General features: G+C 46.1%; 1 protein-coding gene and 1 long non-coding RNA gene across 4 annotated transcripts in view; one reads left to right on the forward strand and one right to left on the reverse strand.

Annotated features, from left to right (window-relative positions):
* Nucleotides 1–16,026, forward strand: part of SLC35F3 (solute carrier family 35 member F3) — a 346,640-nt gene that overhangs the window by 225,419 nt on the left and 105,195 nt on the right. Inside the window, exon 1 of one of the 3 annotated variants that reach the window (XM_019479846.2) lies at nt 6,742–6,901. The exons of the other annotated variants lie outside the window; for them this stretch is intronic. Within the exon in view, the coding sequence (XP_019335391.1) occupies nt 6,826–6,901 (76 nt within the window). The 5' untranslated portion in view covers nt 6,742–6,825. Of the gene's footprint in view, nt 1–6,741; nt 6,902–16,026 lie in introns of those variants that run through there. 3 annotated transcript variants of the gene reach the window in all.
* LOC109281233 (uncharacterized) overlaps nt 12,846–16,026 on the reverse strand; it is a 133,699-nt gene continuing 130,518 nt past the window's right edge. The window contains exon 3 of the long non-coding RNA XR_002087818.2: nt 12,846–14,496. This is a non-coding gene — a long non-coding RNA (uncharacterized LOC109281233). The remainder of the gene's footprint in view (nt 14,497–16,026) is intronic.

The following is a 16,026-nucleotide window of genomic DNA, read 5'->3' on the forward strand; positions in this document are numbered from 1 at the left end:
GGATGGTCCTGGTTTGAGCAGGGGGTCGGACTATATGATATCCTGAGGTCCTTTCCAACTCTTATTTTCTATGATTCAAAGAAATGCTAGTAAATTTATTTTCTCAATAGAGCAAAAAACTGTTTTAGACGTGAATTAATTCATGACCTCTGATAAAATTACCCTTTTAGTTGCACATGTCCAAATCTAGTTGCAGCACAAAGAGGCAATTTTGTGGGCATTTCCTGGCCCCACCCCTTGTCGCTGATTGGCAAAGAGGCATATACATGACTAGCAGACATTAACTCTTAATCACGTGATCTGTGGCTGCAGTGATTGTCATATTGTCTTTGTCCCAATGCCTACAGCAATACATTCTAAAACAGTGTATTATATGAATAAGACAGTGGGGACTTTTTTTTCAGCTTGATTTCATGGAAAAACACAGACAATGCAACATTTCCTGGTGATCGCAAACAATGCCAGTTTTTTACAATTTCTGCAAAACCACATATTAAGTAGACCCCTAACTATAATTAGTCATGAAACTATCATCTCTGTTTAGTCCAGGGTGGACAACCTTTTTGGCATCCCTTCACCTTCATTGAGTACCACTCTGATCCCTTTCTGCTACCCCATCTGCTGCTTTGCTTTCTGCTTCCTGACATATCTGTAGCTATGCTGTCCATCCCCTCCCTGATCTGCTGTGTGCCACTCATTCCGCAGATTGGCCACTCCTGGTTTAGTCCATGATGTTTATTTCCTGTCCAGTAAAGTTATGAATTTTTGCTCCCAGGCTCACATTCTGAAGGTATTTTGTTGATTTCCCCTCAAGTATAAGAACCATGAGATCAAAAATGGAGTGATCATTCTGTGAAAAATGTTCCCCTACAGGGGATTAGGTGGTTTAATCTTTTATCATTCTTCTGTGTGCGTTCATTCTGGTGTGTCATGGTGGTTTAACTTCACCTACATAGTTTCCATGTGAGCATTTAGTACACTGTATGAGACAAACCATATTATTTGATAAACATATGTAAGCTATTATACTACATGTGTGAATGTGAAAAATCTGTATTTTTTGAGTGAGTGGTGAGATCTGCCAAAACAGTTTTTTAAAATACATATTTCAGAATATTTTCAGGAAAATAAATGTCATTCTAATTTCTAGGATTTATACTGGGAGCCTTTTCTTAACAGGTATTCTTATCCAGTCAGAGCACTGAAACCAGGTAACCACCAAACCCATGAGACCTCACTGAAACTAGTCAGATTTCAAATGCATCTGCTCATATGCATGATACAAGGGTAATGATTATTTGAGAAGCCTATACAGCACATAACTTAATGTAAACTAAAAGAAATTATGATCTAGTCTTGCACAGACTGTGAACAGAAAAGAAAGAGGTTCTCTGTTCTGATATTCAGGCATATGCTTGGCTATTTGAAGATTTATTTCATTTTGGCATGAGATGTAGCCTGCTATGAAATTGGTTACACACGTAAAAGTCAATGTTCTGTTTCTTTTAAAAATGCTAAGCACAACAATACTGCTTTCAGGGGTGGAGCAAGCACTTTAGAAAATCAACTGGGTATGTTTGATTTAATCAAACTGCCTTATTGTATAAAATAAAAAAAGTTAGAGCAGACAAAAATCTGGGACTTGATTTTCTTGTGTGTTACACTTTTTTCATACTGATGTGTCATTTGACTTCAGTGAAGACATACCCACTTAACAACGGAGTCATGGAAAGGAATTAGGATCCAACTCTACAGATTTATCCCTAATTCCTCTCATAGGTGTGGAATAGCCACTGCTTCTAGCTTTTATTCTGGCTTCACTTTACCATGTCTCTTTCCACAGCAGCAACCTTGTTCCCTAGCTTGGCTGTTAATTGATGCTTTCTCAGGCCTCCATAGACTTTTTTCCAAACTCATGAGCTTTGTCCCAGCCCAGCCCCTTGCTGATGTCCCTTCTGTGTCCTTGCTATTGGAACGCGTGACTTCCCAACACTGACTTGACATTTTAGCCTAAGTGTTTCAGCTTATTATTCCTGTTACAGTTTCCTAGTTATGTCATACATACTCATACGTACTCAACAAAGTCCCTGCTTCTGACCTAAATTAGACAAAACCTAGCAAAAGGGTGAATTAAAGATTTGGAGAAGGGGGCTGCCCTGTTGTGCAGGGTAAGTAGGAAACATGCTTTAAATGCAGTCACAAGATCCAGCATGCCATTTTAAATGATGCAGAGTTTTCTAATTGCAAGGATGGTTAAATATTTTAAACACATACAATGGCCTTACTTGGTTGCAGGTATATGAGAAATAGCACAAGATGCCACAGGGAGCAGTTAGAGTTCCAGCTTCCTAAATACATTTGAAAGTCTGACTTAAAGTGGCTACATGCTACCTGCATAAATGTAGCAGTATTGACTAAGGCATTAGCTTTCCACAGTTCAGCAAGGGAGGATGGGCTGTCCCTTTAGAGAGGCACCAGCTGTTACCATGTAATTGTTACATCTGTATGCTCCTGTAGCAATAGAAGTGAGCAAAACCTCTGTAACCCTAAATGAAAAAGGTGGGTCAGGCCACCCATTGAAGATAAGGCTAGGCTACTGTGATCAGACTTTGAAGTTCTTGATATAACAAATCAAGACAGAAACCTAAACAAATCTCAGAAAGTTGGAGAGAGGGTGTTTAATTGATGCACCAGTGACTAACATAGGGTCTGTAGGACTTCTGTTTCTCAGTCCTAAGTGATGAGAGAGCTCAGACCTACTAGTAAACTCCTAGCACCTTGGAACACCTCCTCCTCTGACTACTGAGAAGCCTGCAAAAGCCATAAGGCTGTGCCTGCAAAACCCCTTTTGTGGTAGACTCAGCAATGCCAGCCAAGAGTGCTCCTGTCTGCTCAGCTTCTGGGAGAGGTGGGGTCACCCTGCCCACAGAAAAGGTTTAGGTTCCTGTCTTGATTTGTTATATCAAGGACTTCAAAACCTGATCACAGTAACCTTAACTTCAATGGGTGGCTTGACCCACTTGTTTCTACCCCCTGGATTCCCCCTGCCCTATACAGTCATTTGCCTCTGGGGAAAATAAGCATGGGGTGGATTGCAAATCTTGCCATTCTGACTTGGTAGTTTAAGCTCCCACTGCGCAGTTCTGAAGGGCTGGAGGGGACAGAAGACTCAGGGGGGAATGAGAGCCCTGAGGTGTAGCTTCTCCTTTTGACTGCTGCAAGCTGCTCTCTGCCTCTGAGCCATCTAACTTCTCCCATGCCACGGTCTAGTCATCTGTACAGTGGAGAGATTCATATTTACCCTTGCTGCAGGGGTGCTGTGAAAAGGAAGTCCTTGGAGAGCTTCAGGTAAAAGACTCTTATCTGAAGATAAAGATCACTATTGAAAGAACCAGTCAGGGTTAGATTTCCCCTTTGGGACAGCGAGGAAAAGGCAGTCTTAGTCCAGGCTCAGCCCGTCCAGTGGGAGAGAATGGACACACAGTTCTCAGCAGTCTTAGCGTTAAAACATCTCTCTCTACCTACGAAGTGGACGAGACTGAGCCTGACTGAGCAGCCTGGATCAGAGTGTGCCAGCAGTCAGGATATATAATACGAGCTTTCTCGCTTGGAGCATGCTAGGCTGCTGAATGATCTCCTGTGAAGAAGGGCTTTGAAATGAGCCTAACACGTTTCTTTGATGACGCTCATCCCTAAGCCCTTTGTAGCAGAGCCGTGAGAGGGTGAATCGGCCTCTGTAGCTCACTGATCAATAGCCCATCCGGTCTGAGACAGCTAGACAGGCTGGATCCGCCTTGCCTTCCCGAATAGGTGAGCTGGGGGCAACTTTTGGTTAAATAATCCATCGCAAATGCCTTCCCACGGCTTATATTGACACATCTCCCAAACGTGGTTGAGAAGGGCTGTGCACTGGCGAGAGCTCCCTGGTTTCCTCTGCAAGGGGCAGCGACTTGATTTTGCCCAAATCTTGCGAGCACGTGCAGCTAGTGTTGCAGGCACCTCCTCTTTAAACCCTCCGGACTTCGCTCTCCAGGGTGCTGAGCGCTTGCCCTCTCTAGCCAAGTCAATGGAAAGCCAGGGCACTCGACTGGCACCTTTGCAGAGCTGAGCCCCTTGGGTCCGTGCTTTGGTGCCAGGTGCAGCAGTGCGGGGTTTCCTCTTGTTCTCCCTTGCAGCTTACAGAGTCCCGGTCCTGCCGCTGGGACTTGGCCCCATGCACACAAAGCAAGGGAAATCTGCCGCGAACACGGATGGGCAATAAAACGTGCTTGAAAAATAATGGGGGAAAGTTTCTACCTGTCAGCAACATGCCGTGAGTAAACCTGGGCTCTCGTGTGTGTCAGTGTGGGGTCACGGTAGTACTCGTGCAGGGCTGGGTTAAAAACCAGGAGTTGTCAGGCTGGGCTAAGAAAGGGATGGAGACTACCGCTGTCGGTATTTAATGCCATTGTATAAATGAGTGCCGCGTCCTCATCTTCATTACTGTGTCCAGATCTGGTCCTGCCCTTTTCAGCAAGGATCTAGCAGGAAAAGCAAGGAGCAGAGACAAGCCAGTAAAGGCACTTAGAACATAGGGAGAAGTTCCATGGGGGGAGGGATGAAAAAGACTGGGCTTTCTACACCTGCATTAACTCGCTTTAGTTAATACCTTGAATCTAGTACCTAGGGGGATCTTTACAGACACTCAAGGGGCTCACAGCGAGTCTGCTCCCATGCATGCCAGTTAGCATACGTGGGAGCAGAGGTTATGTGCATGGGTGCCCTAGGGGCGACTGTACATGTGCTCCAGGAGAGAAGTGTTTTAATTAGACTGGCTCTGCTCTCTAATTAAGGTGCCCCAAGCATCTTGTGTATCAGCACTGGTGCTTCAAAATGGCACTTTATCTAAAGTGCCTCAAATGAGCTTTAGTTCAAGGTCCCCACCACCATTTTGAAGCCCAGGATGCTACTACATATAAAACACTGGAGGCTGCCGGAGCAGAGTAATTGCCACACTCCGACCCACTCTAATTATTACAGCATGCAGCAGTCTCCTCCCTGCTCATGTATAAGTACCTATTGTGAGGTACTAGGAAAAATGCATATTAGCCTGGCTTAATGCGCATTAATTAAAGAGCATGCTTTTTAAGTGATACTTAATGCACATTAGCCTATTTTACATTAAGTAAAACATGTTTTTATATAATACTTTAATGTGCATTAAAATAGGCTAAGATACCTATACACATGCAATGAGGCTGTTCCAACACACTGTAATTACAACACATGGGAGCACACTGTAGTGACCATGCTCCAGCAGACTCCAGTGTCACATGTATCAGCATCCCCCTGTATCAGCTCCTGGAAGTTAAAGCACCCTGGCCACCATTTTTCAGCGGGGGGACTCTGATGCAGCTGATGCTCCAGGCTCTCTCCGAGCTGCTCTAACTAAAGCACTCCCCATCTCCCAGAGCACCTGTATAAACACTAAAGCACATGTGTAGACGTGCCCTGGGCCTGGTTAATTTGGAGAGGAGAGGAAGAAGGACTGATGTAGGCAAATAGAGGAACTGTGGCTCAGGGAAAGCAAACCAGATGCATCTGTTTTCCCTCCTTGTGAAACCCAGGGCTGAACTGTCCCAGGAGCTGGGTGGTGCCCAGCTGGGCTGGCTTTGCGCTGGCCCCTAGAGTCCATACAGGGCGCTGCAGGCACCAGCCCTCGCTGCCAGGGCTCCTCTGTCAACCTGGGGGACCCACGTCCTCTAGCCACAGAGCAGTCAGGGGCTCCCCAGCGGGTCCAGTGGGGCAGAGCTGTGCCTGCACCTACATGGGGCATTGCGCATGCCATTACTCCCAGTTTAGTAGGAGACATGCACATGTCTACACACACACATATATACACAGTTCCATACACAGCACACATGTACAGACATGCATCCACACACATCCACATATGCACATACACACACGTACATCCACACATATATACACACACAGATCCACGCACGCACACATAACACACACACCTGTACACATTACATATGCACACAAAGATCCACGCACATAAATTCCTGCACATCCATACACACACACACACACACACACCCCTATGCACATCCACATATACATGCAAAGATCCACGCACATAAACACACACTGCACACACATACACACACACATCCACACATACTCCTGCACACACAGACACACACACAGATGTACACCCGCATACACCAGCACGCGCCCACACACACACACACACACACACACACACACACACGTGTGTGTGCTGGAACTAATCCCAGCTGGCGGCGGCAGCCGCAGCTCGTGGGGGCCGGGGCCAGTGCTGGGCGCCGGCAAGGCGCCAGATACCCTCAGTCGCGCACACAGACATCCACATACATATACGCACACACTCACATCTACACACACACACGTGCTGGAAGTACCCGCAGGCCCTTGCCCGGCAGGTGCCCCCGCTCGGCCCGGCGGCGGGCAGCGCGTGTCCAGGCGCCCCGAGCCGCAGCCCGGGCCCGGGGCCCCGTCGGCCGGCGGTGCGTGCCGGGCAGGCTGCCCGCAGCTCCCCGCGCTCGCGGCGGACTGCGGCTCGGCGCTCCTCGCCCAGCGCGGGAGGGAGGAGGGAGGGAGGAGGCAGGGCGGGAGCGGCTCCGCATGTGACGTGGGGTTTGCAGCAGGCTGGGAGCCGGGGAGCAGCCGCTGCCTGGAGCGGGGGCAGGGGCAGGGGCGCCCGAGCAGAGGCGGGGGCAGCGCCGGGCAGGGCGCGGGGGGCCCGGCGCTGCAGCCGGCCGCAGCATGTAGGCACCCGCGGCGGCTCCAGGGCTCGCCATGAAGAAGCACTCGGCCAGGGTGGCCCCGCTCAGCGCCTGCAACAGCCCCGTGCTCACCCTCACCAAGGTGGAAGGTCAGTGTCTCCCCCGCGCGCTGGCGCAGCGCCCCGGGCAGCCCGGCCGCGCCTCAAAGTGACCTTCCCGCCCCCCAACTTGCGCGGGAAGTTTCGGGAGGGGGCGAGGGCTGCGCGGAGGGGCCCGGCGGCGGGGGGCTTGCGGGGAGGAGGGCACTGGCTGGGTTTCCTCCCGCAGTCCCGAGTCTCTGATTCAGGGGGGGTTGCAGCACCCTGGGGTGCCTCGAGAGCCCCTCGAGGGTGCTGGTATAGCGACCCTAGGAGTGCAAATAAGATTCACGGGGAAACCCCCAAGGTTTCAAGCAGGAATCCGCAGTGTTAAAGGCGCTCTGCCCAGCTGTGGGCTTGCTTTCTGCGGGCTTCAATACCACAGACCTGCTCTGCTGTTTTTCTATAGTCCGACAGAAGTGAAAAGGAAGAGCTGAAGATTTCCAAGGGTCCCTCAAGTCTCCCCAGGGGTCCCTCAAATATATCTAGGAGTTCCTCGAGGCTGCCCAAGGGTTCCTCAAGTGTATCCAGGGGTCCCTCGAGTCTAAAAAGATCAGGAACGACCGTCCTAGGTCACTAACACTGCCCTGTAGCCTTCCATCACTCTGCCCTGCCTTGGAGACCACCTAGCAGATTCTGCCTTCAGCCCCTTGTCTGTGGCTCCCTGAAGGCAACAGGGACATGCTGCACTTCATGCCAGCACCTCTGCCACAGAAACAGATAAACCCAGAGATTTTGAATAGGAATCCCCAGTGTTAAAACCAATCTGACCTGTTGTGGTCTTTGATCTTTCTGCATTCTTTGAAACAGAAGAATTACTGTAGTGTTTTTCTGTAGTCAAAAATAAGTGACTACAGAGGGCTCAGACTCCAAAATGCCCTTACCTGGAAGGGAACTATTACTGCCTCCATTTCCTGACTGGGAAACAAGTGCAACAGTCCAGATCCTTAAAGGTAACTAAGAATGAAGCACCTCAGTAGTGCTGAAAAGCAGGGCAGAGAGACAAGGTAACTTGCCTAAAGCTATGCAGGAAGTCAGTGGCAGAATCAGGATTAGCACAAAGGTCTTTCAAGTCCCAGGCTTACATCATAACCACTGCTTAGTGGATGGTTGATTGGCCTCTGTCAGTGTTGGCAAGTAGATGGGACAGCAGCACTAGATGTGGATCAAGTTGTGGCTTAGCAGTAATAATAACAGCAATAATAGCTGAGAAAGAGGCATCAGCATTTGCAGAGAGAGGCAGCCAGGGACCCCTGAAGAGGTTGCACTCTTGGTGACTTGGTCCTGGAGCATGCCATGGCAGGGGACCTTGGAGCACAGCATAGGGAAGGCTGGGATGAGGGGCATTTCTAAGGAGTGTAGCAGGCATCAGAGGAAGGGGGAGACCCGGACTGAATCCTGGAACACAGGAAGAAAGGAAGCAGAGTGATAGTAGCCTGCCAGGAAGTCTGGCAGGAAGAGTGAGAGGGATATGGGGAAAAGATAGGAAAAGAAGGAGCCAGTCAATCTGTGGGTGGGGGGAAGAAGTAAATCAATTGCTGAAGGGAAGGGAGAAGGAAGAGGAGCCAGAGGGGACTGGAATTGGAAGAACTGGGAAGGGAAAAAGATCTTGAACACAAACAGTGACAGGGTGCATCTACATGTGTAATTAATTTGAAGCAATAAACTCTGGAGCAGTTTGAGATGGAATAAACTACCCCTGGGCACAGCATCTATGTATGCTCCTGGGATAGCAGCAATTTGAATTGGGGCGCAGCAGTTTACCCCAGGGCCACTCCTGCCCTGCTCTGCCACAGGCTCCTGGTGGAGGAAATGGGTGACAGAGGAGCTGGCTGGCTCACAAGGGTGCTGAAAGTGGAGAGCCATGTGGCTAGGAAGGAGGAAGGAGTCTGGCTTCCTGCTGTCAGGGCTGACTGGGTGCAGTTTACACCCATGGCCAACGTCTACACATTCGTTTAATCTCAGTTAATTACTCCTCCATAAAATAGTACTGTCCCCAACTCAATCCCTTTCACTCTTCCCGCCATAGTACTAATTTACAGTGGTGTTAATTAGTTTACTGCAGCCTAATAGCATCACATGTGTAGATGTGTCGCTTTACTCTGCAGCTAATTAGTCTACTCTGCAGTAAAGTGCAGATGCGGCCACCGTGTAACATTAGGAGAAAAGAGAAAAAGATAGAAACTGTGGGAGAAGAGTGATTTAAAAAAAAAAGAAAGAGAGAAGGGTGGGGAGAGAGAGATTGTTCTCTAGGGGGACTCAAAGAATAAGTGGGAAAGGATGAGTGGGAGAAGAACTACAAATGTGGGACTGCAGGGAAGTAGGGAGGAAAGCCAAACAGGAAAAGAAACATTGGAAGACAAAGGAAAACAAATAGAAGAAATAGTGGAAATGGTAGAAACAGATGGACAGAAAGAGGAGAAAGGGAATAGGTTGCGGGGTAAAAAAGGAAGATAAAAAGGCTATTTGGGAACACAAGATTAGCAGTTCAGTTTATTTAGAATACAGCCCTATTTCCTAATCAAAACATTCTCCTGGTGATGGTGCATGAGGGGAATGCACAGGAATCTCCCAACTAGCTCTTGATGGAAGAGCTTTTTTTAACAGATCACCTTAATAAAAGCAATCCTTTTTACTACTTCATCTATTAAAATACACAAATAAAAGTATGCTGGGTTATCCTATTCTCTTAGTCTCCCTATAGCTGTCCCTCTATTTGCACTGTAAGCTTCTCTGGTCAGGGGAGTGTGTACACTTCCCTTTTAGTCTTGCACTACAGTTGTGCTGTACAAATAATAATAATGCATAACAAACCTGACCTTATGGCCCTGAAATGGGGATATATCATCTGTTTTTCTCTTCAGCTCGAGTGCAGTTTTTTAAACCTGTTTAGAATGTGAAGTATTCCGATTGTCCCTGGGGCTATAAAATGAATCCCTTCAAGCCTTTTCATGCCAGCTCTGTGTATCAGCTTCCAGATTCTCTGTCAGCAGGTACCAAGGTCTTTGTTGACTTAGTTGGGTTTTTTTCCATATTCAGTTCATCTGGGCGTGATTCGGTTTTCATTGTAATCAATGGCAACATTTATTTCATTAAGCAGGAAAGGTCTGAAAGGGTATATGGAAACAGCTACTTTTGCCATTTGTGCCTTTTTTAAAAATAAAGTCATAGACAAGTAGGGCTGGAAGGAACCTCCAAAGCCAGACCAACTCTATGGCTAAGTACAGACAGTCAAAAAGCCCGAAGCTAAATCATTTAAGTCTCTGCAGGTTAGTCTAAGCTGCAGAGATGAAACTGAGAAACAACTGGATAGACATTCACTTTTGATTCAGGAAATGCAGCCACATGCCTGCAGTGGCTCAGGCCAGAAGCTGAGGGGTGCTGGAGCACAACTCTCTGGCACATAGCCAGCATGGGCTGTATGTTTGCTTCCTCTTCCTGCTGCCCCCAAGCTCTCTGGGATTTTCAGTCCAGAATTACAGCAATGGGACTCTGCAGGGTTGCTCATCACTTTCTCTTCATGCTTCCAGGTGCCTCTGGGATTTATAGTCCACAGTCACAGCCAGCAGTAAATTCATCAGGTCAGGGCATCTCTGTACTCAGGGGAAGGGAATTTTAGCCACTTCTCCAGCCCCAGAACCCAGTTAGGGTTTGCTGGGGAGGAATGGTGCCTGCCTCCACCCGCCCTCACCAACCCTTCTCTGCTGCAGCAGAGATAGAATAGCCCAGTCCTGGGCTGGAAAGCATGCTGGGATGCTGGAGAACTGTGATTGAACTTGAACCAGGAAGAGGTCTGGGACAGAAGTTTCATAATCCGGTTTGGTTTGACCCAAATCAGTTAAGTCTGATACTACATTCAACTAGGTTTATCTTAAACCAGTTTCAGCCATTTTGAAACTGGTTTATGTGCACTGAACTTCTATTCTGTTAGAGGTTTAAACCAGTTTCTGATGACAAACCAGTTTATCTGTAATTTCTGTCCCTAGCCTATGTGAAAGCTTCTCTCTCCAGATTAATTAACGATTTATTTCCTTTAAGGTTGTTAATGGCCCCGAGCCTCTTTCCTTAAAAATTGGGGCCTTACATTTATTAAAAAGTCAGGAAGGACATAGTTCTGGAAATAAATAAACCCAAGCATATTGGGGGCAAGCTTCTTCACTCAGCCCTGAAGATGGACCATATAGCAAAGGCCTGTCCCACCCTTGTTCTTTGTGCTGGCCTCCCCTTAGCACAGGTGGATAGCTGAGAATTTTGACAATTGTACGGCAGATTGATTGGGCAAGAGCAAGGCAATGGCAAGTGTTTGTCCTTGCTTTTGCTACTGAGAATAAATACCCCTTCCCAGATCAACACCAAAGGTACTTGGAGGAACTGGTGAAGCCTGTGGGAAGGTGCCTCAGCCAAGAAGAGCTTTTCATTGATATGCATTACTGTAATGCTTTTCAGCCTTCCATCCTCTCTTTCTGTACTGTAGCTATTTTGCTTTAAAAGGGAGATAAGGACTTTGTGCTCTTTCAGAAGCGTGACTGCCATTTCAAATTATTCCAGAGACTGAATCATCACCATGCACTGAGCCTGCTGTACCAGCATTTCAAAGACAACCATATCTTGTGCGTATCAGTTGGACAGGTAGTAACCATATCCCTTTCTCTTGTGTCTGATATCACACCTATCACACTCTGTTCATTTTTTGTGCAGGTCCTGTGATGAGTAGGCTCACGATCCATTTTTTATGCTTGTTCATCTTTCCGCTGCTGTTTTTATGGGCAGTCTCTGTATTGTGGCCATCTTTAAAACTATGCACTGTCACCCATCCCAGCCAGAGGGCCAGCTTTACCCCATTGGTACAGCGTGGTCCTATTTACTTTGATGACTGTTCACTTCCAGGGAAGGGTAAATTATATTTCCAATCCTGTTCTCCATTTGAAGGTCTTCCAGAGAAGGGCTATGTTATTTGTCACCAGAAGCTCCAAAACATCCCCTAGACAGAGAGATGCACTGAGGACATTATCTAATTGACCCAACTGATCTCCCTTCCTAGTCAGCATCATCCAATTCCAGGGTCCCAGCAGCAGAGAAGCTGTCACTGCTTCCTACTTGCTGCAGCCTCTCCTTCAAGAGGATTTTCTAGTTCTGGAGCTGTGCACTTGTAGATATATTTGCAAAAGTTAGCTTGCCTTCAGGAAGGTCTGTGGGCCTGTTGTCATCTTCATTTGTTTTGTCTCTGATAACCGTTAGGTTATATCAGAATCTGGGCATTGTATTGATCTTGGAACAATGAAAAATAGGATACCAGTGAAGTTAATGCAAAGGAGATAAAGAAACAGGATGTTTTTAGTAACTCTAACTTTTGTTTGGAAATATTTCAAGATTGCGATAAGAAAAGTTATAATTTGTTCTGCATATGAAAATGCAGAGCTGTTTATCACTACATCTGTGGTGTGTAATATAATCTCGAACCATCCAGGACTTTGGGAGGTGTATGGGAACACAGAAAAAGGCAGAGGGAGAAGGGCTACCTGAAAAGCATTGTTCTGAAGAATCTAAATATACAGAGCTTCTCATATTTGCACCTTTACTTATCTCATTTTAAAGATAGCAGCATAATTCACAAATTGCAGGCTACAAAAGAGATGTTGCATTTATCTCAGAATAAACCATATTATCCAAGGATAAAATGCAATTTTTTTTATCCTGGGACATTGCAAAGGACATCCTGGGACTGCATCACTGAATCAATGGCAAAAAGCAGCACTGCTTTCACCTTCTCACTAAACCCTGATTAGAAGGATGATGTGCGTATATGCCAATCCCAAGATACTGATATTTCTGTTCTGGGACGAACACCAGCACAACTTGTCCAAAGACAAATGCAACGTCTGTTCCTAGCCACAGAGCCAAAAAAGAATTCTGGCATCCTTGATGCGTGAAAATAAGCTCCTTTATAGACATACACATGCATGTGTGCGTTTGCGCGCACACACACATACACACACACACTTGTAATAATTGTACCACGTTTTCTCATTGCAGTTTCTTCTCATTACATTTATTACAACCACTTATGTTTTTACATTATTCAATTAATAATGAAACATTGTTTGTTTTTGCTGTGGTTTAGCAAAAGGAATGGAAACAAAACTGGTGATTTTCAGAAGCTGCTCATAATACAAGTTTTATCTCTCCTCCACAAGTTATTGTATATGCTTGTCTTTGCTTAGAGCCAGATTCTGCCATGTACTGATTTGGGGTAACTCCATTGGCGCCAGTGGAGTTGCTAGGGATTTGTAAAATCATTAATGTATCAAATAATTTCAGGTTAATTTTTCACAGGCACATTCCCGTGGTAATTGCTGCAACAATAATACTGTGTACTTCCCTAAAATCTGTTGTCAGAAAATCTCAAACAGTTTAAAATGACTCATTCCTCTCAACACTTCTTTGCAGTAGGCAATATAATATTATCCCCATTTTACAGAAGGATCAACTGAAGCACTGTATGGTGACACAGCTTGTGTACGATCACAACAGCACATCTGTCACATGGACAAGAATAGAACTTAAATCTCACAATTCCTAGTCCCGTGTCTTGACCATAATTGTGTATTTTATATCAGAAGGATGTTCTGAGGATTCAATAAGGCTATTTCCGGTGCTGTCAGTGGACTTTGAACAAAATTTAAGTTAGTGACTGTCTCCATTTTCATAGCAAACTTCCCTTTTCAGGGAACTTAACTGCTGCACAAATATTCCTGTAGACACATACTGTCTCCAGGCTTGGTCCAATGCTCATTGAAGTCATGGAGAATCTTTACACTGACTTCACTGAGCTTTGGACCAGGTTTCATGAGAACTCAACCAAGAAAATAATGTTTTTACAAACTTTCAAAGATTTCTGCATCTGCCTCTTTATGTCACAGTTGTGAAAAAAGTAGAATTGCATGGTGGTCAGTTTAAATGCTCTTGTTTTGCTTCTGTACTTAGAAAAGATAGTAGCCAAACACCAGCTAGTGGTCAAAACCTCTCATTTTTGTATGTCTGTTAAGTATTGGTTAGTCAAATACTCGCCTTTAACGGTATAGATGATGCTGCCTTGAGTAGGTGGTAGGGAGTTTGAAACAAATGAAGTTTAAAGTTCCCTTTCTGCTCTATTTTTCTCTCGTTTTATGACACAATTACACGCATGCCACTGACAGGTGGTATGACTTTTTAGTCACTACGGACTGGGACTGAACTCAAATCCCTGATGCAGGGGCAAACTGAATGGGTGGAAAGCCTAAGCTTTCCAATTTCCCACAACAGTCCTAGTTAATACTGAAATGTATTTGAGCAGGTGTCTGAGAGTCTGCTGCAACGGAGTGAAGGATTTCTGTTCTACACAACACCTGCTGCCTTTCCCAAGCAACACAACATTTTCATGGTGCTTAAACAGGTTCACAGCAAACCTTTCTCAGTTGCTCTAGAATGATTCACTCACTTGGGATTCCAGTCATCTAGACTTAAATCATGTCTTTGATCATAGTTAATCTAACTGTATGCTACCTCACCTGTCGTTGATGTGGGCCTAGTAAAGATCCATTATTCGTGATACATCAGCTCCAAATGGACTGTAAATAGAATAAATAAATAAAACTACTATTATGCTGAGTTCATGCAGATACACACAGATACATTACTTTACTGCTGGGTAATACTAAAGTAGAAACTTTACGGCATTTGAAAACAAGAGGATAATCATTTTTTAAAATATATCCATAATTTGTTATTTTTCAAGGTAGTCCATGTGTGAATGCATATATACAGTACAAACACAAGACAAGTCTAATTTAGTCATACCATTTCAATCTTAAAAAGGACTATTAGATCATCTTCTCTAGCCTGTTTATGTCATAGTCCATTGCATATCATCCAGTTACCTTTAGATTAATTAATTCAAGGCTGTCCAACTTCTAAGTCCCAGGGGCTTACATGCCCTGGGGGCTGCACACAGGCTGGACCACACCAGCTGAGCCACAGGCCACTGCATCATGTGAATGCTCCCCTTTTGCACCCCCACCCCAACTGTCCCATGTGCCCATGTGGACATCCCCCTTCCACTGCTGCACCAGGCACCGCTCTCTCTTCCCCCCCCCACCCCATTGCACCACACAGGCTCATGAGCTCTAACCAGAGGAGAAGGGGAGCCCAGAGACTCCAGCTGCTTTGCAGCCAGAGTGATGTGGGGATTGGACAGGAGTCTGAAGTACAACAAAGACAAGTGCAGAATGCTGCACCTAGAGCGCAAAAATATCCAGCACACCTACTGGCTGGGAAGTGACCCTCTCAGACACACAGAAGCGGAAAGGGATTTCGGAGTCATAGTGGACTCCAAGATGAACATGCGTCGTCAGTGTGACAAAATCATCACCAAAGCATAACCACACTTTATCATGCATCAGCAGATGAATGATGAATAGATCCAAGGAGGTGATACTTCCCCTCTATGCAGCATTGGTCAGACCACAGTTGGAGTACTGCATCCAGTTTTGGGCACCGTACTTCAAGAAGGATGTTGATAGACTCTAGAGGGTCCAGAGGAGGGTCACTCGTATAGTTAGGGGCTTAGAGGACAAGCCCTATGAGGAGAGATGGAGGGACCTGGACCTCTTCAGCCTCTGCAAGAGAAGGCTGAGAGGTGATCTTGTGGCCACCTACAAATTCATTAGGGGGACACAGCAAGGCATCAGAGATGCTCTATTCACCAGGGCACCTCTTGGGGTAACAAGGAACAATGGCCACAAACTGACAGAGAGCAGATTTAGGCTAGATATCAGGAAAACACTTCTTCATGGTAAGGGTGGCCAAAATTTGGCATGGGCTTCCAAGGGAGGTGGTGCTCTCCCCTACCTTGGGGGTCTTTAGGAGAAGGCTGGATAGGCATCTGACCCCAGCACTCCTTTCTGCCTAGGCAGGGGGTCAGACTCGATGATCTGTTGAGGTCTCTTCTAATCCTAGCATCTACGAATCTATGAAGCTTAACCCCTTGTGGACCTCATGTGATTTGTGGGCCACCAGTTGGAGAGTACTTAATTAATTCAAGAATTCATCTAAAATATTAAACCAATTAGAAGGTAATTATGAGCTCATGTATTTCACTC

Source organism: Alligator mississippiensis, chromosome 1, assembly GCF_030867095.1.
Source record: "Alligator mississippiensis isolate rAllMis1 chromosome 1, rAllMis1, whole genome shotgun sequence".
NCBI lineage: Eukaryota > Metazoa > Chordata > Crocodylia > Alligatoridae > Alligator > Alligator mississippiensis.